The sequence below is a fragment of the Actinia tenebrosa genome, unplaced genomic scaffold, assembly GCF_029948245.1.
Source record: "Actinia tenebrosa isolate PJP-AT-01 unplaced genomic scaffold, QUT_ActTen_1.0 PGA_scaffold0__85_contigs__length_37466705, whole genome shotgun sequence".
NCBI lineage: Eukaryota > Metazoa > Cnidaria > Anthozoa > Actiniaria > Actiniidae > Actinia > Actinia tenebrosa.
This window is the reverse complement of record NW_028292569.1, coordinates 3,565,499-3,585,217: the sequence shown is the minus strand read 5'-3', so window position 1 is coordinate 3,585,217 and position 19,719 is coordinate 3,565,499. Positions and strand designations below refer to the sequence as shown.

Here is a 19,719-nt window from a genome sequence, read left to right as displayed (position 1 = left end):
TCTCAGCTTTTATGTTCTATGTTTCTGAACCTGACAACGATTCTTCATTTGAGTGTATACAGCAGATTTGAAACTGAACAACAAAGATCAATGAAAACAGTCGTTCAAAGAGCAGCAGTTTTATTCAAATGTAAAAGTTTTTAATGAAACACGTGGTTCGAATTTTCTATATGGCATTAAAAACCTCCAACACTAATAAAACCAAAAATTTTTAATAAAATAATCGAAAATGTACAAAAATTGAAAGTTATGAAAACTACCTTAGGCCCTTCTGATCATCAAGCGCATAATTTCCCATGTATATGTACACTGAGGATTTACGTTTCACTTTTGACCAATTTTTTAAAGTTCATGGGAAATACCCTTTCTTGATTTTATATACAAGTTCATTTCATTGGTCCGTTCTGATCACATGGTTGAACTCATGAATTATTAATGACTTTCGAAGACTTTAGTATTATCTCTCCTGTCCTCACACCGTTCATTTTACTTCTTTGGACTAACCACATGCGCTTCTTGAGCGCCTTTAATTTATTATAATACTGAGGATAGCTTAGTTTTAATTTCGTTTCGATTCTACGACAGACGTTTTGGACTAAACGTTGAAGCGTTGAAGCCAATTATAAATATTTAATAATGAAATCCGGAAAAACTAAACTTATGAATTCGAAAGTATTTCAGTTCCTTTTCAAATTCAAGTTTTTGTTTGCTGAAAAAATATAACTGAATTTTCCATAAACTTGCAATTGAATAGTAATGCCCCGTTTACACTAGCGAATTTTGCTGCAATTTTTTTGCGATTTTGTCCATAATAAATAATGGTAAAGAATTTACTTGTAAAAAGTTCTTCAGGATACCAAGATTTTCCTAGACGAATGTCTCTTTTGAAGGATGACAGAAAAGGTTTCATATTTCCGAAAATTGCCACAAAAATCGCAGCAAAAATCGCCAGTGTAAACGGGGTTTAATGCGATCGTCAGCGGTAAGGGAGTGAGGGGGAGGGGGGGGGTGTTTAGGGAGAGGGGAGGGGAGGTTGGCAAAAAAAAGGGTGCCATATGAAAATCACTGGTGTCATATGCCATATATCATATTCCGGCGAGCTCACTTCCGGTACGAAGCTCATATGTTGAGCGAGAAAATACACGGATTTTTCGACTATTTTACGCTCTCTCGTGAATTTAAGTGAGTCTGTCTTTCATTTACCACTGGATTTAAGTAAAGCAGTATGTAAACCATTACTAGTAGTAATATTAAATGATTTGAGGCATTTTTCGGTACGTCAAATCTGTGTTTTCCGAGTACCGTTGAGAGTCGATTTTACAAGGCGTTACTCGATTCTCGACTATCTAGCTGCGAATAACTGGGTCTAGCTTCAATACCCGCCTTTGAATCATGATTTTACCGCCAAATCTGAAATCTTGAATAAATTATCTTTGTTTTGATATATTATAAGTCGACTTTTGTGAGATTTTTGGTACGTCAAATGGCTGCTAAACTACATCATCTGGTCTTTGTCCTTTTGATCTTCTATTGTCAAACTGTAGAAGCCATAGAAGACGATTTTAGGGAACAAAATGATCAATTTAAGGCAAATTCTCCTACCTTCACTTACGAAATTTCGAAGTAAGTTGGAATAATTAAGCTTTTTTTTTTATTTAAGCGTTCAATAAACGTATTTTTATTCTTATTCTTATTTTTATTTTCAAATTAGTGAAGCCGAATTGTATAAAAAATAATTTTATTGTATTCATTTTATTGTAGCTATTTAATCTATGCCATCTCTAAGAAAAGGGATAGTACTGGCTGTGGAACTTCTGCTTTATCAGAGGTTGTGAGCAGGATTTTGACAGATTCTGGAGTCGAAGGGGTTTTAATTAACAATCGTATACTGAATGTATTTGGAAAAACGATTTCTGTTTTAAAGAGCAAAGCAAAGGCTGCAGCTAGGAAGGGTGGCTTCTCTCTCAGGAGATTAGAAAAGAAATGGAGAGGGACTACTCATAAATTTACTGTGTACTACTCAGAAATTGACAAGTGTGCACTTGAACAACAGAACAGTAATCTTAGAGGCCAAAAAAGAGCATTAGAAGACACTGTTGTGGAAGAAGTGTCAAAAAGGCTGAAAGTAGAAGAAAAACTACAGGCTGCTCTTGAAAAATCGGAAAGCTCTTGTAACTTCTACAAAAAGAGATTCAAAAATTTAGTCAAAAAAGTTATAAAGAACCAGGAAAAAGCAACACCAAACAAAAGAGGGTCTTCAAAGAAAAAGAGTTTTCATGAGTTCACAAAAAGGCACCAATACAGGGTAAAGGGCCAGATGAAAGAGCAATGTAATGCAACCCTCTCCTTTCTTGGTCATCATGACTTCATTGCTACAAAAGTAGAGATCTTTAACAATGCAACCCAAGAATATGAAACCTTACAGCTAGTTGATAAAGATCAACTCCCTCTCAAAGAGAACAATCCTGTAACACTCACTGATGAGGAAATTACTGATCTCAACTTTTGGCTGTACATAAAGGACAAATTTAACATTTCCAATGAAGCTTGGCATGAACTGGCCTTAAAATCAACTGAAATGCCAAATATGTATCGACTTAATAAAAGAATATCAGATTTGAATGCCAAATGGAGGCTTACAGACACACCAGGAGAGGCAGAGGGTGTTCAGATTTCATTTAAGGAAAGCTTGATTGAACAAACCAAGAGGCTTAAAAACAAGGGGATGCTAAAAAATGAAAATACAATCAAGGTGAAGTTGAGTGGTGATGGAACAAGTATTGGCAAAAGATTAAAAATAGTTAATTTTACTTACACTATACTCAATGAAAAGGATATTGCAATGAGTGATAAAGGTAATTATTTATTGGCTGTAATGAAAACCACAGAAACCTATGACAATCTTGCAGAAAGTCTAAGTCACTTAAAAACAGAAATGGAAAACTTTGATGAAATTGATGTTGAAGGACAAAAGTTTAAAATTGAATACTTCCTAGGAGGTGATTGGAAATTCTTAGCATGTGTCTGTGGATTAGGCCCAGCAAACCAGGATTATGCATGCATTTATTGCAAGTGTCCCAGAGAATCTAGATGTGATATAACCAAAACCTGGTCCTTAACTGATAAGAAGTTTGGAGCAAGGACACATGATGAAATAACTGAACATTCAAGATCCAAACGGTTTAATTGCAAATCAAAACCCCTCTTCAATTTTATTCCACTAGACCATGTTATCATTGATACTTTGCACTTGTTTTTAAGAATATCAGACAACCTCATTGAGCTTCTGATTAGAGAATTGAGGAGGAAGGATGCAATTGAAAATGTTAAAACTTTTCCAAATGGTTTTAAAAGGGAAAAATACAAACACATGGCAGGGTATGAGGCATTTTTAAAGAACATTGGAATAACATTTGAATGGAAGGTAGAGCCAAATACTAAAAAACTTGATTATAGGGATCTAACTGGACCAGAAAAACTAACTGTTTTTCAGCACATTGACTTCAATACTCTGCTTCCAACATATGAATACACAGATAATTTGAAGAAACTTTGGGGTGATTTTTTGGACATTATTGGAGATTTAAAACTGGACTATGATAATGAAGAATCAACAGTCAAGCTGAAAGATAAAATAAAATCCTGGTTTCAACAATTTCTTAATCTTTATCAGGGTAAAGATATTACACCATATATGCACACTCTTTACTGTCATGTTCCTGAATTGTTGAAGCTATACAAAAATATTGCACATTTCAATCAACAAGGGATGGAAAAATATAATGATACGGCATCTAAAAATTATTTCAGATCATCCAACCACCGAGGGGTATCTGCTTTGAGACAACTCTTCTGGAAAAAACAAAGAGTGCAGCACCTTGAGGCAGAAGGTTACCAGCGAGAAAAAAATTCTTTGACTTGCTCAAACTGTCTGGAACAAGGTCACAACATTAAGACATGCACCAAAAAATGCAAAAGGTGTGCATTTGAAGTTTGCTGTGGTCATCTTGATAAAGTGAATAATAAGTGGGTGCCAAGCTGCACTTTGTGAGTTTTCAGTAATTATGAATTTAGACATAAAGCAGTTTTTTACAGTATGTGGTTTAGCATTTAGGAAACATGCACAAAACAAGCAAACAAAATTGCAATACTGTTTATCATTGATATTTTAATATAACCATGGCTATTAACAAGTTTTCAGTTGTGAGTTTTCAGCAATTATGAATTTAGACATAAAGCAGTTTTTTTACAGTATGTGGTTTAGCATTTAGGAAACATGCACAAAACAAACAAACAAAATTGCAATAATGTTTATCATTGATATTTTGATATAACCATGGCTATTAACAAAATGTTGTCTTTATAATTCTTGAAAAGGAATCCATTAAATCCATTGAGTATCTGAAGGTAAATGTTTATGTATTGTTTTTAAGATATTGCTTCCTATTTCCATCACCTCGTACAAACGTAAATACAAGCATAAATGAATCCTCGATTTCTGATTTAACATATTTACCACCAATGTACTTAAACTCTTGAATTGGGTTCTTCTTAGTGATCCAGTACCGTACAGTTTGTTTTTCTACAAAAGCATAATCTCCAATGCAATTAAGAATCCTCTCATCCCACCTTGTCCCTAGTATAGCGTCCAAAGACCGGTTGTCTTCCAATTTATAAATGTCCTTTCCCCTATGAAGAATACTGTTTGTGATCTTTCCAAGTCCGGAGTAAAAGACATCCTGTTCAACATTTATTTCTATTCTCGTCGAAGGGTCGTCCCGTCGGCCTGACCACAAAGCTCTTTTAATTGAGCGATAAAGCTGTTCATGAAAAACAAACTTTCGGTCTTCTAGTGACTGCTGGCCTGGAATATAAGCTTTCTCCAAGCGAATAAATGGAAAGTATTCGCCTTCGTTGTCATAGTCTCGCCATTCGTCAAACTTGTCGCTATATCCAACAAAATGGATTTTCGACTTCTTTCTTTCCCTATCGACTTCAACAATCTCAACATCGTAAAGACTTTTGTCGTTTTTTTTTGCTTTCGCTTTATTCCTGGTTCTTTTTTACGACTACATTCCTCAATGAATCGTTTTGGTGGACGAGAAAAACGTTTTACACGGTCCGCCATCTTGTTTTCGGTCATCAGTGAGCATGCGCACCAGAACTGAATTGTGTTATTGTCACCAATATCAAATGTCATATCAATATATGGAATGATTTTCATATGTGCAGCACAAAGAGACAGCGCTGAAAAAATGCGACCAAACTTTTTTGAATACGTATTTGAGATATAAAGCCGTGTACTTTGGAAGAGGTGATATTTTGATCAGCAGAAAAACTGACATTTTCGTGAATACTGATATGTAGATTTACTCTAATTCGACAAAATTTTGTCACAAGTTAAGAGCAACAGCGACGCAAATGAAACGCTTAAATCGTGAAAGTAGCAGGCTTGTCGTTTTTCTGCCATGTCGCACAAAGGAGGAACAAGAAACGAACCTAAATAACAATAATCTAACCTTTCTGAGCTTGATACCGAACAAAATGCATGGTGGTATATTTTGGGTAAAAAACATTGCCTGGTGTTTTCATAGCCGCCACGTTGGATGAATACACCGATCCCGCATTTATTGTTCTACCTCCCTAGTTACTGTTGCTACGTCGGACAAGCTAAAATGTGTCTTTGATATACAGCATGGAACAGACACCGAATGCGGAAAAATTGCAAATGTCTGTCTTAGAATCGATCCATCATAGAGGTACATTACAAAAAATCGATAACAACTAAAAAATCCTATGAATTCGAGTTTGCTGGTCGGACATTTTGTATTCCATTGTGAAAACTACCCCGTAGTTGGGTGGACACTCAAGCATAGCCGGGATCGGTGTATTAACACAGATTCGTGATTAGTCTCTATTTTGTTATATCATCCAACATGGCCACCGTCGTGTCTTTTGTCATTTTCAAACCAGTAATAGTGCATGACGCATCAAATAAACTTTCTCGACTTATTTTCTTGTCAGAGCGGAGAAAGCAAAACCGAAACTCGGTACAACTATGTTGACCACACCGCGCAACGACGGGAAGAAGAAAGAGCAAGTGAGGAGAGTCGCCTTAGAAATGAGCGCCACCGAAAAAAAATCGCTGAAAAAAGAAGAATCGAGAAAGAAAATCGAGAGTTTTTGAAGACACAACAAGAGGAAGAACGAGCCGAAAGACTGGCGGAATTGGAAGAAGAACGAAAAGAACAAGAAGAAAGAATCAGGCAAATAGAACTTGAAGAACAAGCGACGTCCAAACGAAAAGGTTTATTTGATTACAAGTTTGGTGAGAAGACAAACTTAGCAAGCTTCCGTGGTTTGGACATAAGTGATGTGAAGAAGCTTCGCATTGGTGTCTTTGGACCTACAGGATCCGGTAAGAGCTCCTTCATCAACACTTGCGTCATGGCTGTCAAGCAAGTTGATAAAGGACCGATTACCATTGGAACGTCAGGAGGCGAGGGAACTATCATCCTAGAGGACTTTCTCACCGATATGTTCACCAATCTTGTAGATACCAGAGGTTTTTTCCACTATAATGCACAGGAAGGAGGCGAGTTCAGTGATATTTTGTACGGCAGACTGAAGCCCGGAGATGTGATCTCAAGAAATGGTGATGAAAAGGAATACAATGTTGCTAATGCAGATACCCCGTTCAGCGATTGGCTCCATGGAATTATACTAGTGGTGACGGCTAATGATCGTCGTCTGACGAAAGGAGAGTTGAGGACTTATCTGAACCCTGTGCGACAAATCCTGATAGAAAGAGGTATATATAGAATAAGAATGAACCACTCTCATGCAATACAGTAAAAACCCGCAAGTAAGAACCTACTTTGTTTTAGAGTTAGCCTAAACAGGTTCTTGTTTAAATGGTAGTTAACACAATTTTAGGCTATCTAGGTTCTTAAATAGGTTCTTATTTCTGTGTAAAAACAAATAAATGTACTTATGTACTCACACTGTAAATTACTGTACATTATATTTCACATGCTGACTTATTGCTGTACAGCTTTTTTTTTCATAATGCAATACAATTAATATCAACTTTCCTTCACTTTACATTTTTATAACATTAATTGATTTATCTGCACAGCAATGACAAGCTCCTATTTTTCCTATAATATTACTATTATTACTGTACTATTATTACTCGGGCTGCCTGTCAGATGCTCTAGTTGAGAATGGACCACTCTCAATACTATTATTACTCGGGCTTCCTGTCAGGATGCTCTAGTTAAAAATGTTGTTTGTTGTTTTGTTGTGGTTACCACTCTCGAGCGCAGAGCCCTGTCATTGTTACCGCGTATGCAAGACGTCATGGTGTTTCGTCGAGCGTAGTAACAATGACAGTACTCTGGAATCGAGAGTGCATGATCACGTCACAAAATCGTTCTCTGGGTAACGCCGCATGGGTTAAAAAAGGCACAGGCTTCGGGCACCTCAAACGCCTGCACATTGCATTTTGCAACAGTTGCGATGCACCGGCAATAGTTACACCAGTATCAGACACATTTTGTCCCTCTAGAGTTTTAGACAAACATTTAACTGGGTAAATTATTCTCTGGTTCCAGGATTGTTCCCAGTGACTGTAGTGACGCACAGAGACACCCTTCACACCCAAGAGGACTGTGACAATGCTCTCGAGTCAGCTTCAGCTGCTACAGGAAGCTCTCGCAGGCATACTTTCTTTGTTGCCAACTACTGTCCAAATAACCCTGGACCTAATGTTGAAACTGAGCTGGAAATCTTCAACATCTTGCATCTTGCAATCCTGAATGCTGAGCGTTACGTAAAGATAGCAAAACAGGAAAGAAAGAATGAAGAGATGGATAAAATCGAGAAAGCTCTGGAAAACGCGGATATTGGTGCTCCTACTGACATAAAGATAGTGTCCACGGGTGAGTTTTAAATGATACAAAGTGACATGGTTATTTCTGCCATTCACATAACATGCACAATGTGCATGACAAAGATATGGGTTCGAGGAGAGATCGTTATTTCTGCCATTCACTAATTACATGCGCAATATGCGTGACCGGCATCTGGGGTCGAGAAAAGGTAGTTATCGTTCAGAGCATGCGCACTACACATTCCAATGACAAATGACTGCGTCACTAGTCGCAAAGGAACGCTGTCTAGCATAACAGCGCATTTTCATTAAGTCTAATTGTAATTCTTTTTTTCAGCATCCATTGAAGTGTTTTTGGATATCTTACAACGCAAGTACAAATGGAAAGAAGTGACCGTGAAGAATGTGCTGAAAGAACTACGCGAGGAAGATATCTTGACATTGAGAGCTTTAGCTGATGCTTGGGAGGAGCCATCGGTGCCGGCGAAATTTCCACTGGGCATGAGGAAAATGGTTGAAAGCCACCTTAAAAGCATGGACATGTTTTGAATAAGTTCTATTTAGTGCACTGATTTTGATCCACAACGCAAATGTCGCCAATCAGCACAAAGTGGGCGGACAGAAAGAAGAGGGTAAAACACGCCCAAAAATCGTTATTTCAAGAAAAAAAGTGTCTGAATTTTCGTTGTCTTAGGATTTTAGCCCTAGCCTTGACATAATTCCTTAAAGCAACCAATCAACTATTTAACACGCGACGTCAGCACGATCGAAACCATGTATAACCAGGCAACAGGGTAAAACCTTGTTTGGCAGAGATTAGCGTAGAGGGATATTAGTACCAACACCAAGCAAGCCTGTAAAACACTAATGTGACGATGAATGAAGTACTTTGAAAATAATAAAGATTTAAAAGTGATTCCGTGAAATGGCTTTAAAAATAGGTTGACTGGTTGTTTGCAGTATGATGGTTTCCTCTAGAACGCATGCGCGCACTTTAACTTCTTTAGTTGCATGTTATTACTAGTATATAGCTTATTCAATTTTTCCCTTTTCTATTTTCTAACCAACTCAGCATCATTAAGGCATGGCTCTCAGATGAAAAACTGATTAGCTAGATCATAGCCAGTTTTCTACGAATCTTCCTCAAACTTGGCAAGTTAATGTCTTTTGTGAAAAGAAGGAACCTTAGAGCCTTGGTTACCATGGAAACTAAGTCACGTGACCACAAGGCCGCCATCTTGGATTTTTAAACAAGCCGTTTGTAAACGTATCGAAACATCTTTAAAAGTCATGAAAATGCAGATTACTATTCATATTTACAATGCCTATATGGATCTAATTGGATATCTTGGAAATTATTTTAAGTTTAATTTTTAGAATATTTTCTATTTTTTCCAAAAAATTGAAAATATTCTAAAAATTAAACTTAATATAATTTCCAAGATATCCAATTAGATCCATATAGGTATTGCAAATATCAAAAGGAATATGGATTTTCAGGACTTTTGAAGTAGTTTCAATACGATTACAAACGATTTTTTAAAAAAATCCAAGATTGCGGCCTTGTGGTCACGTGACCTGGTTTCCATGGTAACAGATATGCAGTAATTGCTTGCCTTGAAGAATTACTACTACGAGCCAAATTTGGGAAAGATTCATAGTAAACTGTCAAAGATATGAATAAATAACTGATTTTCCATCACTTCCTCAAAAGAGCCATGCCTTAATGGTGCTGAGAATTAAAAAGATGTTTATAAAGTCTCTAACACAAGCGACTTACTAGATATGCTGGTCATAGCAAGGGGTTAATCATCTATGGTCTAGGGGCCGACTAACCTCTCCCTTAGGCTTTTGCCGAGCTTCCTGATCAGTCTGTAATTCCTTCCGGGATAGCGGTGTTTGGGTCGAAATCTCCAGCATAGTCGTAAGTCCATACGACGGTTCAGCACTCGATGTCTGGAAGTATGGTCCTGGTTATTTTAAATCAATAGAAACAAAACAAAAAGAAAAAATCTCGAAGGTCATTCTTCAAGCAGATAAACTTGAGAGCAAGACGGTTTTGAAATCCCCCGAACTTTTAATGGTATCTGTGAATAGCTGAGTTATAAACGAGGCTAAGCCTTGCAAATGAGTCTGTGGTCTTCAAAAACAGCGGTATGCATCGAATGCGCAACTGGTGTACTAGCCATACGTACACGATTTTAAGTCTTGGCATAAAATAAATTACCTTTTAAGAATTTGCGGGATTGATTGTAATCCAAGAAAATGAATATTCAAATTACAGTCATTTGAGAAAGGAAAGCTCCCTTGGAAGACAAAAGGGATTCAAATCCCGGAAACGAAACAGTAAAGGAAAACTAAATCTTACATTGCAGCCATAAGTTTAATCGTGCATCATCAGTTAATCCCATGCATACAATTTTAACCTCATAATAAAGAGACGTCGTCGTCTTTTATATGCAGTTAGTCTTACTGATCACTATTTTTTAAAGATTATTTATTCCAAAAGTTATCTACTATTATAAAATAACTGTTATAAATTTAGCGTTCTGATAGACCTAATCGGCTAACGTGTTGCTATGTATGTTACCACCCAATTCAAACCTTCTGGGAATAGAAGCGTTTGTCTCTACGAATTCAACTCTGAAACCAAAATATAACGAACAATGAAACTATTAGCCGATTAGGTCTATTGGTTGGGAGAGCGTGCTTTATGAAAGTACACAGCACGCGCGCGCACTTTCAGTTGCGTCATTCCTATTCAAAATAACGGTTGTTGAAATTTTATAAAAGTCGTCCTTTTCCCAACACTTCTCTCGTTTTCTGCCAACCCCGCGTGCTTTATAACTGCACACAGCACGCGCGCGCGTTTTCTATTTCTTCATCAGGTTCTACGTTTTAGTTTCTTGAATTTAATGCACATTAAACATTTTTTTTTTGTGTATTAGACTTTAACTTTGGTTGACATGTTTTTCCATTTTTGGATCATTCATTCCCTTGTGTACAACTTTTTTCTTTATCGAGAGAAAAACAATTAAACTATGAATCCAAGGAAAGAGGAAAACATCACAAACAAAGTAAAAGGAGATGTATTCTTATCAGCGGCCACGACGAAAGATAATCAAGCCTCGTCATAATGAAGAGGTTGGATCCCAATGATTGTTTTACGCGCGGAAGCCATGTTGGATTCTCTTCGTTTCACTTCATGGTCGCATCAAGAATTTGGAACAGATTTGTTGAAAATTTAATAAGATAACTTCACCATGAAACCCTAATAGCAAACCAGATGAGCCTTTTCTCGGGGTAGCCTGGTAACGAAATATTTCGTTTCTACACGAATTTGACGCCATTTAATTATAAAACTGAAAAAAAAAATTTATAGCTGTTTTTTATATATATATAAAAATTCCTTTATTCCTCATACAAAAATGTTATTAGTTAACTTGGGTTTTCATGCTTCCACAGTTAGTTAAGAATTGATAACCTATTTTATAAAATACACCCAATTGTATAGTTAATTCTAAATATTGGTAAAGCCTACAGTATATCCTAAACACACATAAATAATGCCGATACGATAAACCAACAAGTAAAGCGGTTTTTCAAAAGTTACTAAAACACGTGTTACTTTTAACTTGCTTAGTTTGATCTCCCTATTTGATTTGCTTTTAGAATACAATGTCCTACGTCATAAGCCTACTTTCCCCAGGCCCTCGCATCCTTTATCCCAACTCTGGATGGGACCTTATTGTTATAAATTTGTTCATTTCACCCTAGTTTGGATATGCTGAGTTCTATTAAACAGGGGAACTGATTTTTCAGTTTCAGAATAAAGTTTGAACACCTTCTTGTCTCTTATATGTTTAAATACGTAGACGATACAACTGTCTACCACCATAGTTTGTGATAATGAAGCGTAAACTAGCTGATAATGTTCTGTTAATGATGATTTGCTTGTTTCAGCACCAGATTTAATCTTAATTTTTTATGAAAAATATCGTGCAGTGCTAGTGATTTACTACACACCCTATACCACGCCTAAATGATTATCTCTAATTTCCACACATCTAAATTCACACCAAACTTAAACTACAAACCCAACCACAATTCCTCTTTTAGACCACGTTTCATTCCCTTAGGCATTATTTCATTGTTTATCAGTAATAAAGAGAAGTTTAGTTTAGCCCACACATGCAGGACATGGTCTAGAAGAGAGAACATCACACCTAAACAAATTAACCTCTAAATATTCTACTACCCAATGAATCTTAATTGCTACCCTGCCGGGCAAGGCAAGGCAAGTAAGGAGGGGCAATAACATGAATTGACAAGCCTCGAGAAGCCATGAGGTATTATCAGGATTGTTGGCCACCAATTAGAAAGAAGAGTTAAGTAGCCACATAATGCTGTTATATATATTAACAATTGCTTAATTCTGCCTACACCACTATATTTCATTAAACTTGATTTTGTGTGCCTTTTACTGCACGAGGGTCTAGTTGATTTTCAGTAAAAGAAGAACCAGATTGGAGTAGTCTGAATCCACAAGTTTCTCTCCCATTTAAAAAGGCCTCATACCCTTTACTCTTCTTACCAGCTTCTTGAGTAGCTATAGACCATCTGGTAGAGAGACACTGGGACAGACTTACATTCACTGTTATTGTTGACTGTCTTTTCAGAGGAGTAAATGTAAGGAAGCCATCCCCATACAAGCTGAAAGAAATATTCAGTGCACAAATGGGAATTAAAGTGGATGCATTAATAAGTGAGAGAAGGGGAGGGAGAAAGGGAGGAAGGGAGAGAGGCAGGGAGGATAAGAGGAGAGGAGAGATGCAGGGCAGGAGGGTGAGGATAGGGGTACAGGCAGGGAGGGGAAGAGGGAGGGAGAGAGTCAGGAAGAGGGGCAGGGAGGAAGGGAGGATAAGAGGAGAGGAGAGGGGCAGGGTAGGAGGGTAAGAGGATAGTGATACAAGCAGGGAGAGGAAGAGGGAGGGAGAGGGGCAGGGAGGATAAGAGGAGAGGAGAGATGAAGGGAAGGTAAGAGGGTAGAGATACAGGCAGGGAGGATAAGAGGGTGTGAGGGAGGCAGGAGAGAGAGTAAGAGAGTAGGGAGGGAGGGGAGGAAATAAAAGAATGGGCAGAGGAAACAGGAAATGGCTTACATGCAAGTTTACATCTATATTGTATTAACTTTGAATTTTCAGGCCTACATACCATGAGTTTTGGTGCTTTTCTTTTGCATCTCATGCGAAGATCAAGGCTAAAATAAAAGAATTAATTTCATATGCTGACAATGTGATTAAGGATTAATACTTGAATATTTACAAGTGTCTGAAGATGATGTTTAAAAATTCCAGATGCAATGTATTTTGCTCTTATTTTAATTTTTACCTAAATAAAATGTGATAATAGGAGCCAATTCCTGCTAAGAGGTGCCATACTGCATGTAGTTGGGTAAACAGCTGAAATGGTGTGAAGGCTTTGTCCCTCAGATACCTGAAAATAAATATCAAATCACAATTCTCACCAACAAACCCACCAAATTATGAATAAAACTACAAATGAAATGAAATGAAATGAAATGGAATAAAATAGAATAGAATAGGATAGGATAGGATAGGATAGGATAGGATAGGATAGGATAGGATAGGATAGGATAGAATAAATATAAATATTTAAATGTGATTTGACAGTGTCCTTTCTACAGAGCTAAGCTCTTTGTCCACTGAATTGCAATTGAAACCTAGAAATTCATTTTTGCCAAGGGAGGAAAACCAGATAGCCTGAAAAAAACCCTCAAAGCAGAGAAGGAAAATGAGAGAACCAACAAACAAGTAGTGTTAAATCACATCACACTGAGTCCAGTAATCGAAACCCAGACACCTTGGTGAGAGGCGAGTGCTAACAGCATGTTACTATTCACCTTACTGATGGGCAGAAATTGTTCTCAATGTTCCAAAGAATAAAACCAGTGCCATAGCTACAAATAAAACAAATGGCAAGAATTATATTTTATATATCAACAAAATGATAACATATATACAACGGATAATAATATGCTTGACAATAATTATTTCAAATATACCTGATTACAGATATAGCCAGCAGCTTCTTAGAGCAATGGTATTTCCTACAGGAGAATCGTTGAACACATTTAACAATATTTGTAGATAGCTTAAGTTAAAAAAAAAAATACTTTGACACCACAACAGCTTGATTTAGGAAGGACAATCACTCAGAAGATGCGTAGATGTCATTATACGCTTTTAACTCACTGAGCACTTTACTTAATCCAATACATGTCCATAAGTATGCTAAATATTTCTGTCTGACTTGACTGGGAATGACCTGATATATAAATTTTACTCTGTGTGGTGATTGAGCTGCTGCTATGGTACTTTGTTAAGTGAAGTAATAAGAATTATAATATACAATATCTTACATCTCCAATAGTAACATGTCCTACTAAACCATGATGCACTTGGAGATGATCTGAGTTTTTGAAGCACATTATGAGCAGACATTTATTTCTAGATACAATATTCTTACGACTCAAATAGTAATATGTCCTAATAATATAGTAACTGTGAACCATCAAATGCACTTGGAGATGATCTGAGTTTTTGAGGCATATTATTATGACATTTATTTCTAGAAGTCCAAATATACTAAAGTTTAACTTGTAAAGACCAAAGTTAAATATGAAGTTGTGCTCTCTGTATATATATTAATTTGTGAACAATTTAAAACAAATCATTGTTTATATGCAGTTACCAAACAGAAAAAGATTTAGTGACATTTTCCAAGACCAACACTGTTATGAGAGTGTGTATAACTGTTATAAGTCTCCAGTTTTTTCTGCTACACATTACTAATGCTTCTCATGCACTTCTCTCACATGTTCTGTCATCCCTATACACCGAATTGAAATGTGGCAACCAATTTGAATAACTAGTAATATTCTGCACTGAGTAACTTAAGCCTCTCATACACATAAAAACGCTTTTACGTTTCCACAATTACATGAGGCTAGTCAGTCCAGAACAATAGTTATCCAAATTGGTTTCCATTCGACATATGTGTTTTGTTTTTGGAATATTCTGTACCCCAAGCGCATGCACAAATTTTCTATTTTTTTCAATATAGGTTAAGTACGTTTTCGACTTAAGAACATGTCAGTCACTCCCTTGAATAATATTTCTTTCTTCACCAGAAATGCTTGAGAAATAGAGGATGGCCCTGCAGCGCTCACTCGTAAAAATTATTACCTCAACACCTGAAGATTAGAACTGTATCTCCAACCAGCCATGTAATATTTTGTATAGATATTGTTATTTAATTATCAAGGAAATGCAATTGTAGTGGATTTTTACTATTTAGCATGATTTCTAAGAATTCTTCCAATGGTATTCATATGCAAACGTTTATGATGTAATATCTTCACATGTCAAGATATCACTTTTTATTAATGGAGAAAAATAGATATTTCATCAATAATGTATGTATATCATGGATAATACGAAACAATGTTAAGGGAATGGATGTCCTTGTTTTCTAGAGTAAAATGATATTACCTGCATTTGACCAAAGCTTGAAGTGTAACACATGCCACTAATATTCCATAAGCCCACTAAAAGACAAAATTATAATGTTAATAGTCATCATAAACATCATCATCACCACCATCATCATCACTATCATCATCACCATAATCACCAGCACCTTTATCTTCACCATCATCATCATCACCACCATCATCATCATCATTATCATCATCATCATTACCATTACCATCATCATCAACACCATCACCATCATCATTGCCATCATCATCATCATCATCAACACCATCACCATCATTATTGCCATCATCATCATCATCACCATTGCCGTCACCATCATCATCATCATCAACTGTCACCACCATCATCACCACCATCATCACCACCATCATCATAACCATCATAATGGGTTAAATTTCTAGAAAACAATGTATTGTTGAATGACTACCTGAAATAAGAGTGGATTTTTGATGGTCATGTAAACCTGGAGAAATAAATGCACAAAAAGTTCATTAGTTATTTGGTAAAAAAAATCCATTAAATTTTCATTGGACCCTGCCCATGACTGACCTTATTTGATAGAAAGGGCATAACTCACACACAAGTAACAGCAATTTAGGTTTTAATGGAATTATGCGAAACAAACTCTAACCACAATGTTTTGTTAAGTCCAGGAATAGAATGATTGCATTATGGCATCAATTTACTAGCACTACCAGAATCCCTTGAACACTTTCTTTTGTTCAGTTATTTAGCAGCAACTTTTTACTCCTTTCGTAACGGAATCACAAGTTTAATAAGAAAGAAAATTTGCAAAGCATATTGGTAAAATGATGCCATCATGCAAATGGCCTTTTGAACCTCATGAGACCCCAGAGCTGCTATATAAAGACCCATGAATCTTAATACAAACTGAATTGTCATATTTAAGTGTCATGGAGCATGCATTTTTCTTTTGAAATAATTACGTATGAAATTGAAAGTAATGATTATGATATTAACATACCACAGAAATGAGCAGACTGATAAACATAAGAAAAACAACAAGTGCCTTGTGGTTTTTTCCAGAGGTCGAAGCGCACTCGATTCTAGAATTCAAAAACATGACTCATTAAGTATAGTATACAAACAAAGTAAGAAAAGCAACAAGCAGTATCTTAAATTACCAATAAACCCACTCAGTATGACTCACATAAGAAGGCTAGAGGGGACTAGTATAACTTACATGCAGAAGAGGAAAACACAGCTGCAGTAGATCATTGGTAGTTCATCAAGCAGCTTCAAAGACAAAAGATAAGAACACTAATAAGAATCCAAAACCTTAGTAAAATTTTATCATATACACAGGCTAATATTAGGTTATAAAGGCTTGAACACATGATGTCATGAACATTGTTTGCACCCGAGATTTTATGGGTTGTTGCTGGAGGTAAGGAATTTCCTTGTGTCATATAGCATGAAATTTGTACCAGCATTGTTAAAAAGGTAGAACTTGTATGTAGATCCATTTGCTTGCAGCAGTTGCATACAAAACGTATACACAAGGTATGTTTTCCTAATGTTGCAAGCAATGCCACAAAGTAACATTATGTGTCTGGGCCTTTAGTAGTTAAATGTGCTTGAAAATTTCATACCTGCATTTCAAAGAGTAATGTTGCATGAAAACAAAGTGATCCAATTCCAACCACTAGTCAGAGAGTAAAAAAATCACATTTTATGCTTGATTTACTTCTCTTTCTTTGATATTAGTGCAAAACGGGGTGTTCAACTTGATAATATTTAAACAATATTAAATTATTGGTGCCGCATTGCCTTACAAAATTGTATGTTGAGGGGAGAAGGGGGTTAGGAATTGAAGGTCAGGTTATTATTATAATAAAAGGATAGTATAGGGTGTCACAATATTTTTTAAAGGGAAGAAGGATTGGTAAGAATGCACTCATCTGAAATGGGAAGCTAGATTGAAAGCCTTTGTTGTTGATTGCAAATCTTCATGCCAAAATGGCTTGAAATCTGTCCATAAAACCCTATTGATACCCTCACAAAACTAGCCTCGCATCCGACCCTTTAAACAAAAGGAAGATTTTTGAGTTACTTACTAAATAGGGAAAGAAAAGCTATCATGAATCGCAATTCATTTCTTGTCTGCCAGGTCAACAGTAGCCCTAATGCTGGTGGTACTATCATCATCCAGTTACTAATTGTATTCCCTGAAGATAATAAACAGCACAAGATATTTTCATTATTGTCTTAGTATATATTAAGCAGATATGATATATGATGCACTGTATTGACTGCATTAGTCATTCATTCATTCATTCATTCATTCATTCATTCATTCATTCATTCCTTCCTTCCATCATTGCTTCTTTCTTTCCTTCCTTCTTTCCTTCTTTCCTTTATTCCTTCTTTCTTTTCTTCCTTCCTTCCTTCTTTCCTTCCTTCCTATGCACCTATTATCTATCAATGTCTATGCCTCCATTTATTTACTCCCTCTCCCATCTATTTTTCATTCCATCCTTTTATTTATTTATTTGTTATGCACAATAGTTTTAAATATATTTTCAGTAAGTAAACAAAACTATCTATTATGCCTCAGGACCTCATTTATTTTCACATTGTAGATGACCACTTAAACTGATGAAACGTGGAAATGCAATGTTCTGTCAGACAATATATCATAATTTTATTCTTTGATCCTTTGTTTAGATTGTTATATTGACATCACCTACATCGTTCACTTTATTTTTTTGCAAAGACAAAAAAATCTCTTAAATTAGTCTGGAAAACCTGTTGACGTCTGACGCGTGTTTAAAAAATTCAAAAAAATACTCATCCTTTATCCGTTTTAGTATTTTTACTTTAAAACGTAATGGAAAAGGGATGGATTTTTTATTTTGCTGCCGCAGCCATTGCGGTTTTTTTAATGAGGAAAATGCCACATTGTGGTGTGGTAATGATTTCTAATATAGTAATTTGCTGTTATGAAGTTGTTCAACTGTAAAATTAAAATGTCATCAAAATCAGATAAACGAATATCTAAATTTTTTTTATCATACTCACAACTCTTCCTTGATATCTAAGCTATTTTATCTTTCTAAATTTCCGCATTTGATTCTGGGTCTTCTACCTAGCGTCTAAAGAAAGCGAAAAAGGAACTTTCCATTTTTTAAGAAAAACAAAACACATATTCAGTCGCCTTAATTCGAAGGCGAAGTCACTCAACCCTAGCGCATAAAATACTAGTAAAGAAAATTAGCTAAAATTTTAAAACTAAATTTATTTGCTGTCGTAAATAATAGATGGAATATTAGGTGTACAGATGTATGGACCTAGTTTTAAACGAGGAGCACAAATATTTACATGATAACGATAACACGTAACAAAGATAAGCTTACTTTGGCACAATTGTTCTCCATTACGCTACTTTACAACCTTAAATACCGTATTGTTTCTCGTACTACTCAAACTAAGGATATATTCTTAGAATAAACAGTGCTCAGAAAAGGGTTTCGTGCCTGGGAAGATTATTTTGAAGTAGCCAGGCGTAATTAAGGGTATTACAACACCACCTACTGAAAAACTCTGAAAATTTACTCAAAATAAAACTTATTTATTTGGAATTTGTACGACAGCTTTTGAGCCTTTAACTCAAAAACTCAGCTCAGTTGGATACAAAGAGTTCAGAAATTAGCCTTTTCATTGAGAATAAGTATTTTAATAATAAATATTTCGGATCAGGTGGAAAAATTAAAAAAATAACAGGAGTCTACTCACAAAATTCAGCTACAAAGTTGGTAACGACGTAATTTTCCTCGCACCAGTCCAAAGTTGAAGTTGGTTCTCCCCAAAAACCATAGATACGTTGTACTGCAGGTGCCATTATCCAGGCTTGGCAATCAAAAATAACCACAGAAAACTTTATTAAACTACACCTGCAGTGGAGAACATTCACTACAGCAAGGCACTACTATAACAACAACAACGCGCCCTCGCGCCCCAAGTCCTCGGCTGTGTCCGACTTATTTACATATGCCCGAACTATACCCGAATGGTACCGACGCATTCCCGAGATTGAAATCGTAATACGAAGACTACTAAAAATGAAGCGAAATTTAGCCTTTTCACTAACATAGAAAAGGATGAGAGTGTATTCTGCCTAACCTATTAAGCTTAAGTGGATATCTGTCTTGTTTTCTTCTTTTTTAATGAGTTATGTCATTTTTTTTTTCGTGACAGTTAAATCTAAAATTTTTCAGATCG

At 36.0% G+C, this 19,719-nt stretch overlaps 2 protein-coding genes across 2 annotated transcripts in view; one reads left to right on the top strand and one right to left on the bottom strand.

The window, feature by feature from the left end:
* The window catches only part of LOC148913259 (uncharacterized), a 34,695-nt gene extending 25,910 nt beyond the window's left edge, over window positions 1–8,785 (top strand). Inside the window, exons 2-4 of the mRNA XM_089035638.1 lie at window positions 6,025–6,811; window positions 7,617–7,943; window positions 8,232–8,785. Of these exons, the coding sequence (XP_088891764.1) occupies window positions 6,025–6,811; window positions 7,617–7,943; window positions 8,232–8,443 (1,326 nt within the window). The 3' untranslated portion in view covers window positions 8,444–8,785. The remainder of the gene's footprint in view (window positions 1–6,024; window positions 6,812–7,616; window positions 7,944–8,231) is intronic.
* A 1,473-nt stretch (window positions 8,786–10,258) lies between these two features.
* LOC116301640 (alkaline ceramidase 3) lies at window positions 10,259–19,465 on the bottom strand. Its single transcript, XM_089033637.1, has 12 exons — window positions 19,234–19,465; window positions 17,556–17,666; window positions 17,091–17,143; window positions 16,682–16,734; window positions 16,463–16,544; window positions 15,905–15,940; window positions 15,469–15,524; window positions 13,980–14,024; window positions 13,818–13,874; window positions 13,286–13,390; window positions 13,109–13,154; window positions 10,259–12,607 (listed from the first exon to the last, which is right to left on the bottom strand). Exons 1-12 carry the CDS (start codon window positions 19,337–19,339, stop codon window positions 12,485–12,487), a joined length of 873 nt encoding a protein of 290 aa, XP_088889763.1. The 5' UTR covers window positions 19,340–19,465; the 3' UTR covers window positions 10,259–12,484.
* Between the last annotated feature and the right edge of the window lie 254 nt (window positions 19,466–19,719).